At 45.1% G+C, this 13697-nt stretch overlaps 1 protein-coding gene across 1 annotated transcript; it reads right to left on the reverse strand.

Annotated features, from left to right (window-relative positions):
• Positions 1–11305: 11305 nt before the first annotated feature.
• On the reverse strand, positions 11306–12544 carry LOC120987246 (beta-1,3-galactosyltransferase 2-like). Its single transcript, XM_040415833.1, has one exon. The coding sequence runs from the start codon at positions 12502–12504 to the stop codon at positions 11548–11550; it is 957 nt and encodes a 318-aa protein (XP_040271767.1). The 5' UTR covers positions 12505–12544; the 3' UTR covers positions 11306–11547.
• Between the last annotated feature and the right edge of the window lie 1153 nt (positions 12545–13697).

Genomic DNA, 13697 nt, shown 5'->3' on the forward strand with positions numbered 1-13697 from the left:
AGAGGCTGCGGATTCCAGGGTTGGCATGGCGTTCTCGATGTTGGACCCGTGTGACATGGTGAAGCTGAAACGAGAGAAATATGGTAGAACCCTGCCGGTAGCAGCGTAGGCAAAGGGGGCGGGGCGTGATGGAAAAGACGGGTGCCGAGTCAGACGGAAATGGAACGCTTGGGACTGTACATGTGTTGCATTAGGAGCCCATGACCCACCAGAGGTGACAAGCAAAAAGGAAGGAGTGCTGGGACTGGGGACAGATAGGCGGCCCACGCCGGGAGCCACGTGGCAGCAATGATCCACCTGTAAACCTGAAAGAAATGTCAACCATTGCCGTGAACTGGATACGCAAATGCATGAATCGAGAATAAGAAAAACCCACTTACCTTGGTGCCGGAACTAAATACTTGACTGAACCTAGTGAGGTAACTTAGACCTGGGAAAAAAGATCACATAATTCTAGCTACGAAGACATGACTTAGGAGGCGGGCCGTTACCGCAGTGGAAGGGTGCTGATGCTGCCTGGTCCTGCTGATCTGAGGATCAGCGATAGACGAGCGTACGGGCAGGCACATGAGATGGTGACAAGCCGACGTACGGACAGTGAGGAGACTGAGCAGGCCCCCAAGAGGAACAAGCCGGGGAGCGGGGGTACCGGACGAGGATACACACTGACATGAACCGACCTGTACCAACTACTCCTGATAATAATGTGACCAACAGATGGACAAAGAAGCTTCCAGAGCGTTCCAGGTGAACCCTGCGCATGGCAGACATGCGTTGACCTGACGGAAGCCCGGAGGTTGACCGGTGGAATCAGACAAACAGAACAAAACATTGACTGACAAAACGTGACAGAAGAACAGAGATTGGACGGACCGACCCAGCGGCCTGAGCGCATCAGGCAGAGACATGCAAACTAGTAAGCAAGGAACATAGAGTGGACATGAGAGTGCCAATGCGTGATGGGTAGAAGAGACGTGGCCTGAGCATTTCAGGCAAACACAGTATGAAAATAGCCGACATACGTTAGGATGACAACAGCCCGGATGACCAGAACGAGACCAGGGCGTACCTGGTGAAGACAACATGATTTGACAGGAACCTGACAGGAGCTTGGACCAGAGACAGCAGCCTGAGTGCATCAGGTGAAACATGCGAACTGGAAAGATGAGGAACATAGAGTCAGACATGAGCACCCATGCGTAACGGGTGGAAAAGACATGGCCTGAGCGTACCAGGCGGGCCCAACGTTAACGCAGACATATGTTAAACTGACAACAGACCTCGAGAGTGACGGAGGAAACCCAGATGAATGAAATGAGACCAGGGCGCACCTGGTGCAAACAAGGTGAGTGGACAAGTCACGCCGTGAGACAGAACCAGAACAACAAAAGACAGCAAGCCTGAACGTATCAGGCGAAAAACAAGCAAGACCAGAAAGGCTGAGGTACAGATGTCAGACACAGAGGTACCCGTGCGTAACAGGTTAGAAAAGCCCGTGACCTGAGCGTATCAGGAAAACAATGAACTGTACAGCAAGAGTGACAAGCTTGAGAAAGCAGAAAAAAACTGAAATATATATATATATATTTTTTTTTAGCTGGTGAAGACGCATCATTCAAGAAGATGTTTCAGACAAATGCAAGGTGACCCCAGGGCCCTGGTCGCTTCCCTGACAACCGCTTGGAGCGCCTGGACCTGTGGGTCCCCTGGCTATCAAACATTGGGTGAATTAAGCCACTGCCAGGAGCCATACGCGCCTAACGTGCCCCCTGGAGTGGAAAGCCGGCCTGAAAGGCGCAGTGGCCGCAGCAAAGCCCTCTGAAGTCAGGCGCTACAGGGTGATTAGAGAGTGAGGCTCAAAAAGAAGAACGGTAGCCGCATTGGTGCACCGCTCTCCTCATCATGTTGTGCTTAGAATACGACCCCCCTGCATGCACATCAAGTACTTACTGCTACACCTGCACAGTTCCAGAAGGCTTCGCCAGTGAATGGCTGGCCCCCAAGATTAATATGCCAAGAATCTGGGCTGGCCAGTAGCCCCTTCAACATTAAATAATCCAGGTCGCTCCCCTGTAATGCCGTATGGGAGCGCCTGTACCCCTAACCCCTGCGAGTGTCAACTGGCTGAACAAGCTGCCACTGTGCCTGCCGGCCAGAGCGCACCGGAGCGCCGACGCCCTGGCTGCTGTAGCTTGTCCGCCCACAGATGAAGCAGCGGGATCCGAGCGCGAGGGCTGTGTGCTGCCGGCAGCGGGCAGGAGGAGCGGGGGAGCCGAGGCAGACCCGGAGCGTGGACACCTGCAGCCCTTCATACTTACCGGATCCCGGTGCTTGAGGAGACAGGAGGGAGGTTGGTTGCGTCCACGCCACCACGCTGACCCGTCTGCTTGCCCTGATCCGAGGTGCCGCGAACTGCAGACCGGAAGTGCATGCACCGGCATTCGCGTGCACACAGGATAGGGCGGCGGGCATTATGAAGCCCTGCACCCCTCCCACAAATGCAGGCTGAACTTCAGCCTGCTGTATATGTATAGTAAGTGATATATACTGCACATACGTATAGATATGAGTTATAGCAGTAAGTGACCTGGTCCGCTCACAGGAGGATATATTGGGTTACTGTTGGACGCTGTACCTACGGGGTTCGGCGGTGTCGTCAGTCCACAGACGTTCTGGGATGTCTGAGACGTGGGGCATGAGGAGTCCCCTGTTTGCTGAGGGACACAGAGCATGTTACCTGGAGGTCAGGGATTAATGTAAAACCGTTCTATGACTACTGTCCCCAGCCAGTCCATCATCAGCATTGTGTACCAGTCATCATCACAGCTACATCTGATCAGAGGTGTAACTGTAATTCATGGGGTCCCACAGTGAAATAAAATGGGGCCCCACTGCCTAGTGTAAGAAAATGAAAACAGCAGCATAAGTAGAAATAATGGAAGGTATGTACAGGGTAGGCCATTTATATGGATACACCTTAATAAAATGGGAATGGTTGGTGATATTAACTTCCTGTTTGTGGCACATTAGTATATGTGAGGGGGGAAACTTTTCAAGATGGGTGGTGACCATGGCGGCCATTTTGAAGTCGGACATTTTGAATCCAACTTTTGTTTTTTCAATAGGAAGAGGGTCATGTGACACATCAAACTCATTGGGAATTTCACACGAAAAACAATGGTGTGCTTGGTTTTAACTATTCTTTCATGAGTTATTTACAAGTTTCTCTTTGTTTACAGCCATTGACATGTCGCCGAGGTTAACACGCGAGGAGCGGATAGAAATTGTGTTGATGTCTGGTGAACGCAGTAACCGGGTCATTGCAGCAGATTTCAATGCAAGACACCCTACGAGACCACCCATCTCCCATGCTACAGTTAGCAAACTGCTTGCTAAGTTTCGTGAAACTCGTTCAGTGTTGAATTTGCCAAAATGTGGACGCATGAAATCTGTCTCTAATGAAGAAAGATCAGTGGCTGTCCTAGCTTCATTCAGCAAGAGCCCACAGCGTAGCACTCGCCGCATGTCACTGGAGAGTGGCATTAGTCGAACATCCCTTCGGCGGATATTAGCTACTCACAAATGGCACCCTTACAAACTCCAGCTACTGCAGCATCTCAACGAGGATGACCCAGATCGGCGCACTGAATTTGCAGAATGGGCAAAACAAAAATTGGAACAGGACCCTCAGTTTACGCAGAAGATTTTGTTCAGTGATGAGGCAAACTTTTATGTGAATGGTGAAGTTAACAAACAAAACCACCGCTATTGGTCTGACACTAACCCACATTGGTTAGATCCCTCCAAGACTGTTGGAAGAAAAAAATTGATGGTATGGTGTGGTATATGGGGTACAAAGATAGTGGGGCCATTCTTCATCAATGGAAACCTCAAGGCCACTGGATATGTGAAATTGCTACATGATGATGTGTTTCCCTCTTTATGCACTGAAGCTGGCACGTTCCCTGAGTTTTTCCAGCAAGATGATGCACCACCACATTATGGGTGTCAGGTCCGAGCATTCCTAGATGAACAGTTTCCTGGAAAGTGGATTGGTCATCGTGGGCCAGTTGAATGGCCCCCAAGGTCTCCCGATCTGACCCCCTTAGACTTTTATCTTTGGGGTCATCTGAAGGCAATTGTCTATGCTGTGAAGATACGAGATGTGCAGCACCTGAAACTACGGATACTGGAAGCCTGTGCTAGCATTTCTCCTGCGGTGTTGCTATCAGTGTGTGAAGAGTGGGAGAAGAGGGTTGCATTGACAATCCAACACAATGGGCAGCACATTGAACACATTTTATAAGTTGTCAAACTTGTAAATAATTCATGAAAGAATAAAGTTACGTTAAAACCAAGCACACCATTGTTTTTCTTGTGAAAAATAAGTTTGATGTGTCACATGACCCTCTTCCTATTGAAAAAACAAAAGTTGGATTCAAAATGGCCGACTTCAAAATGGCTGCCATGGTCACCACCCATCTTGAAAAGTTTCCCCCCTCACATATACTAATGTGCCACAAACAGGAAGTTAATATCACCAACCATTCCCATTTTATTAAGGTGTATCCATATAAATGGCCCACCCTGTATAATAGCGCCATATATCAGAAAACCCACATTATAGCAGAAAATCATCATATTGTTATTCCTCATCAAAAAGTACAATGTTCTTGTACCCAACTGGGGCCCCTCATCCTCCGGGCCCCTTAGCAAGTGCAATAGTTACACCCATGTATCTTATTCTGGAAAAGCTGGGAGGCAGCAAATGTTGCATCTGTTACAGCCACCCCAGAGACTGCCACAAGGTTTTCCCGGATTCCTGCATCACTGGCTGAATACATAGAGGAGAGAAAGGGAGGAATGAAGGGTCGTCCTGACTCTGTCCCATCAGCAGCATTTCCACATTTCCCCTACATTGTTTATGTGAACACTCTGCTGCCAGTATTATTTGTGGGTGCACTCTGCTGCCAGCATTATTTATGGAAACTCTGCTGCCAGTATTTTTCATGGGGATACTCTACTGCCAGTATTATTTATGAGGGCACTCTGCTACCAGTATTATTCGTAGGTGCACTCTGCTGCCAGTATTATTTATGGGGAAACTCTGGTGCTAGTATTATTTATGGGGACACTCTGCTGGCAGTATTATTTATAGGGATACTCTGCTGCCATTATTATTTATGTGGACACTCTGCTGCCAGTATTATTTATGTGGACACTCTGCTGCCAGTATTATTTATGTGGACACTCTGTTGCTAGTATTATTTATAGTGACACTCTGCTGCCAGTATTATTTATGTGGACACTCTGCTGCCATTATTATTTATGTGGACACTCTGCTGCCAGTATTATTTATGTGGACACTCTGCTGCCAGTATTATTTATGTGGACACTCTGCTGCTAGTATTATTTATAGTGACACTCTGCTGCCAGTATTATTTATAGGGATACTCTGCTGCCAGTATTATTTGTAGGTGCACTCTGCTGCCAGTATTATTTATGTGGACACTCTGCTGCCATTATTATTTATGTGGACACTCTGCTGCCAGTATTATTTATGTGGACACTCTGCTGCCAGTATTATTTATGTGGACACTCTGCTGCCAGTATTATTTATGGGGACACTCTGCTGCCAGTATTATTTATGTGGACTCTCTGCTGCCAGTATTATTTATGGGGACACTCTGCTGCCAGTATTATTTATGTGGACTCTCTGCTGCCAGTATTATTTATGGGGACACTCTGCTGCCAGTATTATTTATGGGTGCACTCTGCTGCCAGTATTATTTATGGGGACACTCTGCTGCCAGTATTATTTATGGGGACACTCTGCTGCCAGTATTATTTATGGGTGCACTCTGCTGCCAGTATTATTCGTAGGTGCACTCTGCTGCCAGTATTATTCGTAGGTGCACTCTGCTGCCAGTATTATTTATGTGGAAACTCTGGTGCTAGTATTATTTATGGGTGCACTCTGCTGCCAGTATTATTTATAGGGACACTCTGCTGCCAGTATTATTCGTAGGTGCACTCTGCTGCCAGTATTATTTATGTGGACACTCTGCTGCCAGTATTATTTATGGGGATACTCTGCTGCCAGTATTATTTATGGGGATACTCTGCTGCCAGTATTATTTATGGGGATACTCTGCTGCCAGTATTATTTATGGGGACACTCTGCTGCCAGTATTATTTATGGGGATACTCTGCTGCCAGTATTATTTATAGGGACACTCTGCTGCCAGTATTATTTATAGGGACACTCTGCTGCCAGTATTATTTGTAGGTGCACTCTGCTGCCAGTATTATTTATGTGGACACTCTGCTGCCAGTATTATTTATGGGGATACTCTGCTGCCAGTATTATTTATGGGGACACTCTGCTGCCAGTATTATTTATGGGGATACTCTGCTGCCAGTATTATTTATGGGGATACTCTGCTGCCAGTATTATTTATGTGGACACTCTGCTGCCAGTATTATTTATGGGGATACTCTGCTGCCAGTATTATTTATGTGGACACTCTGCTGCCAGTATTATTTATGGGGACACTCTGCTGCCAGTATTATTTATGTGGACACTCTGCTGCCAGTATTATTTATGTGGACACTCTGCTGCCAGTATTATTTATGTGGACACTCTGCTGCCAGTATTATTTATGTGGACACTCTGCTGCCAGTATTATTTATGGGGACACTCTGCTGCCAGTATTATTCGTAGGTGAAAGTAAATCCCGGCAACTGCTGAAGTATGCTGAACCTGCTTCTTTTATTGCTTATTATATAAGAAGTAACAATATATAACGCGTTTCGGCACACTGCCTTTCTCAACAAGTACATTCCACATGTGTTACACAGATATATATAGGCAGATCAATTACAGGTACAAGTGACATCATCCACCCACTAATGGGCGGGTATTCACTACCCACGAATCGATCACCTACTTTCTATTCATCAAGAGGAACACCAGAGAGTATAGGGTCACCAGAGAGTATAGGATATCCAGTGCCAGAGAATAGAGATCTGCGGATCTGCTGTGTCTAAATAGAAAAGGAGAAAAAGAAAGAAAGAAAGAAACACATATCATTAATAATACCATAAATTACAGTCTAGCAACCTCACAATCACGGTTTAAACCTTTTGGATACAATGTATCCAACATATGTATCCAATAGGCTTCACGGCGGAGGAGGAGTATTTTGATATCCCCTCCTCTCCTTGGTCTCATCACTTGTTCCAGGACCTGGAATCTTAACTGCGAGATTCTATGTCTGCACTTATCAAAATGATAGGGTAGTGGTAATAGGAGATTTTTGGTCCTAATAGTGGACTTGTCTTTACAAATCCTGTCCCTCACTGTCTGCATTGTCTCTCCCACATATCCCAGGCCACACGGACACTTCATCAAGTAAATCACATTTTTTGATTCACAGGTAATAAACCCTTTCACTTTAAATGCTTGACCTGTGCGTGGGTGATGGAATTCAGGACCTTAGATAATATGGGAACACTGCAGACAGTGAAGGCACGGAAACGTTCCGTTTTTCACAGTTCTCAACACATTTTGTCTAGGGGTCTCCCTACCACTGCCTAGGTCCGCATGCACCAATTTGTCCCTCAAATTTGGATATTTCTTATTACAAATCAGAGGTGGACATTTAAATTCATCAACATTCGGATAGGCTTTAGTCAGAATGTGCCAGTACTTCCTGACCACATTATCTAAATGTGCATTATACGGATGGAATTTATGTATGAACGCCACTCTCTGTTGTTTAATCCTAGGAGGGTTTTGAGAGGAAAGATCTAATCGCGTCCTATCAAGTATAGACCTCGGATAGCCTCTTTTCTCAAATCTATCAGTCATCTCATCTAGCCTCAGCTCCTGTGTCTCTGAATGAGAGACTATACGCTTAATCCTCTGAAATTGAGCTCGTGGGATTGCCTTTTTAAGCGAGGGTGGATGAGCGCTAGAGAAATGCAGAATACTGGTTTTATCTGTTTCTTTCCTAAATAGATCAGTGGAAAGATAGCCCTGATCATCCTTCACCACAACCATATCAAGAAAGCTCACTCTCTTCCTATCACAAGTCATAGTAAATTGAAAACCTTGACAGGCCATGTTCAGAGGGTCAAAGAAACCGGATAGGATCTCACGTGGCCCCACCCACACCAAATGCGTTTATGTCCGCTTTAGAAGATCGTTTTGTCTATAACAGTAATTTTTAACAAGAGAATATCATCATATGGAAGAGATTTATAGACAATATTTTTTGCGTGTGGGTGGGGCCACGTGAGATCCTATCTGGCCACTCAGGAACCCGGTAACGCAATGCGCCTCTTCTGAAAATACTCCATCTGCTAATATCACATCCTTAACCGAGTTTTCAGTCTGGTCCATGGACAGGGTAAAGGCAGTCCAGAACGGTGGAGGTGTAGTGGATAGAGTCATAAGTATTCAAATGCAAAGCGCATGTGCAAACTCCTGAACACACCTCGTCTGCGCATGCGTACGGAGATTGATTGTTCTGGCCCCTTTTCCTAGCGCCTCCCCCATCCTGGGCTGTGGAACTGACATCCCTATCCACAGGACCTGACCAGATACCTGGTAAAGGACGTGACTTCAATGGATGCGGGATTCTAAAAAGAGGTGCATCCCGTGACCAGGTTCCCGAGCAGTCGTTCCACACAACTGTGGAACCGCTGGGTCCCAGGAAACCTCTTTGAGTGAAACTGCTGGGCTGCAATACCGGATAGAGCCAAAAGATAAGAGTGGCACTGTTTCTGGAAGAATGCAGTCAAGTATTTCAATTATAGGTCAATCAAAGTGTGTATGTTGAGTTGAGTGTATGTTGAGTGAGAGCTTTCATGTCTATTGACTACTTTTTACCAGATTTATTTAAAATTAGCAATTTTTTGGGATAGAATTGTAACCTGGGAATATACAAGTTATAGCCAAACATTCAATTTTATCGTGACCAATATAAAAACTTTAGGCTGCAGAAGTTACAGTCGGATCAGCGCCCTGGTGCCCAAAAGTCCAGACCATGGAACAGGAGCTGTCAGCTATTCCCTTTGCATACTCCTTTTTGTAACAGTCCCCAGCTTCTACTGTTAAAGCACTGTCACAGGACCACATTCTCTGGATAGTCTTCTTCTTGATGTCTGAAGGTAGAATAGGAACCCTGTCGCTGGAGCTGCTAATGTATTAGCAATGGAGATTTTCTCTGTTATGGCTCCTGAAAGGCTTCCCAAGCTTCACATCCATGTGCTCTAATGCCCTGATTTCATCCGGATCCACCAATAATTTTTTGGCTAAGGGTTAAAGGCAACTAAAACAAAGATCGGAAAGGTTATCATGTGCTCAGTTCTTTGGGATAAGTGGCATCATGGAAGTATGGTAGCTGCTTCTCTCTCTGTATAAAAGCATCATGCCCATGAAGCCAAGCCAAATAATCTGTTCAGCTCAAACCTACCAATCATGCATATCCCTTAGGGCTCATGCACACAAACATTTTTTGCGTTCATTATACTGGCCGTTTTTGAGTTCAGTATGCGTTACTTATACTGAACCATTCATTTCAATGGGTCAGAAAAAAAAACTGAAGTGTCTCCGTGTGCATTCCGTTTCCGTATTTCCGTTTTTCTGTTTCGTTCAAAGATAGAACATGTCCTATTATTGCCCGCAAATCACGTTCCGTGGCTCCATTCAAGTCAATGGGTCTGCAAAAAAAACAGAACACATATGGAGTGTATATATAGTGATGGTGGTGGCTACTCTCCTATATAGCCTATGGTATGGTGCTGCAAGCTCAGGGAGAGGACACCCTACCTCTCTGGATAAAATAGGGAATAAAGAAATATATTTGGGCCAGCACTCTACCATAAAGCACACATTTATTACAAGTAAGGCTACTTTCACACTAGCGTCGGGGCTCCGCTTGTGAGCTCCGTTTGAAGGGGCTCACGAGCGGCCCCAAACGCATCCGTCCAGCTACTAATGCGTTCTGAGTGGACGCGGATCCGCTCAGAATGCATCAGTCTGGCAGCGTTCAGCCTCCGCTCTGCTCAGCAAGCGGACACCTGAACGCTGCTTGCAGCGTTCAGGTGTCCGCCTGGCCGTGCGGAGGCAAGCGGATCCGTCCAGACTTACAATGTAAGTCAATAGGGACGGATCCGTTTGAAGATGACACAATATGGCTCAATCTTCAAATGGATCCGTCCCCCATTGACTTTCAATGTAAAGTCTGGACGGATCTGTCTGAAGCTACTTTCACACTTAGAATTTTTTCTAAGCTATAATGCAGACGGATCCGTTCTGAACGGATCCAAACGTCTGCATTATAGGAGCCGATCCGTCTGTGCAGACAGCAGACGGATCCGCTCTGAACGCAAGTGTGAAAGTAGCCTAAGTGGATATAAAACAAATGAGTGACAATATAAAACACGTTTAAAAAACACAAATGAAATACATCAATGTAACCACAATGGGGTTGATGGATATAAATCAATGTCCAAAAAATTGATGTCCAAAGAATTATTGTTCGATCCTCTGGCGTAAATTGTATCTGGAATTCTTTATAGGGCCTATAATGTGGCCTTAGTTTCCAATGGAAGTCCAATATGCCCACAATAATAGGTAGTTGATATTGTGAATACCTATACAGCGCTATAGAGGATTCTAACAATCCCGGGAGTATTGAACGCGGTCATCGAACAGAGCAACGTGAGACGCCGGCTCCATACATCACCCGGTGTTCCTCACCCGCTCCTTCGGAAAAAAAACGCGGACTCAAGTGGACTATTACTACAAAGGGGAGGTAAGCGGCAGAATAGCCGAGAATATCCTTTTCTTTTATCCAAAATACTGAAGGACTGACGTCCGATATACAAAAAGTATCAGTCGATTGTTAGAGTCCTCTATAGCGCTGTATAGGTATTCACAATATCAACTACCTATTATTGTGGGCATATTGGACTTCCATTGGAAACTAAGGCCACATTATAGGCCCTATAAAGAATTCCAGATACAATTTACGCCAGAGGATCGAACAATAATTCTTTGGACATCAATTTTTTGGACATTGATTTATATCCATCAACCCCATTGTGGTTACATTGATGTATTTCATTTGTGTTTTTTAAACGTGTTTTATATTGTCACTCAATTGTTTTATACTCACTCATTTGTTTTATATCCACTTACTTGTAATAAATGTGTGCTTTATGGTAGAGTGCTCGCCCAAATATATTTCTTTATTACATATGGAGTGTACTCCGTATGTCTTCCGTATCCGTTCTGTTTTTTGCGGAACCATCTATTGGAAATTTTATGCCCAGCCCAATTTTTTCTATGTAATTACTGTTTACTGTATATGCCATATGGAAAAACGGAACAGAAGAATGGAACCAGAAACACTACCGAAACAAGAAACAGAAAAACTGATCCGTTAAAAACGGCCCACAAAACACTGAAAAAGCCATATGGTCGTGTGCATGAGCCCTTATGGAGATAATTACAACCTACGCGTTCTCTCTCAATTAACACACAAACACCCCCTTTCTCCACAACTGTTGCCAAACTTTTATCAAGTCATTATCCTTGTAATGGTGAACCATGACCAGATTACAAAACGTATAGGGATGATAATCGATCTTGTGACCATTAAACATATTTCTTGGTGTGTTTGTGGGTAAAATATTCAGTTTGTACAAACAAACACCAATAAAAACATCTTCGATGCCAAAGAATATGATTTCTTGAGCTACTTTATAGATCTTTTGGGCCATATCTCCTGAGAACACATATCCTGGTCCTGAAGGGTATGGTGGGTATGTGTCCCCAGGGTAAACTTCCTCAGATATGTACCATTGGCTTTCTTTGTCCCGTATAGGTCCTGTATAGCGTACAATTAACCCAGTTAGATAATTAGTACGAGGTGGAAGATCTGGATGGAGAAGTTGGTGGACCAAATAGTTGACATTGAGAAAGACATCATTGTCCACCTTCATCACATAGGAGGCATTAGGGCAGAAATCATTCACCCACTCCATACCCATTAAAGTTTTCAGAGTTAGATTTTGATAGATATCCAGGAAGTCCTGCTGAACAATGTCCTCATAAATGGTACTTTCCTCTTCAAGGAGCCTCTGTATGGCCCCAGTCATAACAGGAGAGATGCCAACCAAGAAGAGCATCATAACGTCAACATCTCTATAGTTGCTTACATTTCCCCAAGTCATCCGTATGGTGTCTCTAGCTTTCACATCCTGACTTTCTCCGATCACCAGGAGAAGTAGGAAAGGATTCTGTGTCAGACATTTTCTGGGTTGGTTAATTAGAAACCTGTAAGGATGTGGATAAGGATATACTCGCAAGTGATTTGTGGCAGAAGATGAAGAGTTCAGGATAATGATATGACTTGTGAAGGAATGAAGATGGACATGATGTTGGAACTGCTTCCATGTGTCCAACATGATGTTGAGTCCATCAAACATGTAAAACAATGCGAAACATATGACACTTTGAAGACCCGATTTAAAGATTTTCCGAGTGTTTAGTCTTCTTATCATGATGCCTCCTAGAAAACACAAAGACATAACATAATTGTAAATCTTGGACATTTATTTGCTTATGTTCACCTACTTGCTTGGTTGTGGCCATCAAAGCCCATCACAAATCACATAAGATATGCATAGATGAAATGTTTTAAATCAGAACGCAGTCGATTCAAGGATGTCAACTCCAGGACACCACTCAGCTCTGACCTGGAGTGGTAAACACTGGTGCTCCACCAATTACACTAGCGGGAGCACTATTCATGACCATTAGTTTGACAACCCTATAGTTAGCTTTAGATCTCCGTTTGATGGTCCCCCTTTTTGGACACAAACTGACTCACTGTGCTAGCTGCTAACCCCTCAGCACCTTGACTGGACTGTTACCTTCAGGGGTATGTGTTAGGGCATCTTATTTGTCACTATTGAAGAGGGTGCCATTGTCCCTGATAGCTTGGGCTCTCATATCTTTCACTCTGACCTGTATGGACCAATGTAAAGGCAGCTGAACTGGATCCAGCTACATTGCCCAGTAGTTTCTTCATGGAGCAGTGTAGTTTAGGAAATTCATTGGCCATGTTAATTGTAGATGGTATCACTGTATTTTTTGGGCACTATTTGATACACTATAAGGGGGCATCAACAGAAGGTACTGCACAGGGCATCATATAACCTAAGGCCAGCTCTAGCAACCCTCCATGGTTATCAACTTTCCATGGTCTTCAGTTTGTATTACATGCTCTGAACTTGGCTTGTCTTGTGACCACCATTCTTCTTGTGCTCGGATCGGCTCATGATGAGAGGGTCCCCTACCTAAGCCTATACTCCCCCCCCCCCCTACCTAGAAGCAGCAGAGTTATGCCGGAACTGCTTATCGAAGGGTAGCATAAAGGGGGCCACACCAATGATGAGTCCTGAGAAGAAGGGAGGGCTTCTGGGTGGGTCGAAAGCATTCGAACCGACAAGTGGGGGCAGGGGAGCCAGGTTTAAATAATTAAAGCCCCGCCTCCCCTCACACAAACACGGCACTCTTAATTGCCTACCACTTGTGCTCGGATCGGCTCATGATGAAAGGGTCCCCTACCTAAGCCTATACTCCCCCCCCCCTACCTAGAAGCAGCAGAGTTATGCCG

This window comes from Bufo bufo, chromosome 1, assembly GCF_905171765.1.
Source record: "Bufo bufo chromosome 1, aBufBuf1.1, whole genome shotgun sequence".
NCBI classification, from domain to species: Eukaryota; Metazoa; Chordata; class Amphibia; order Anura; family Bufonidae; genus Bufo; species Bufo bufo.

Bases quoted from the DNA above. Each gene is read 5' to 3' on its own strand.
- LOC120987246 (XM_040415833.1), bottom strand. From the start codon at position 12,504: ATGTTTGATGGACTCAACATCATGTTGGACACATGGAAGCAGTTCCAA.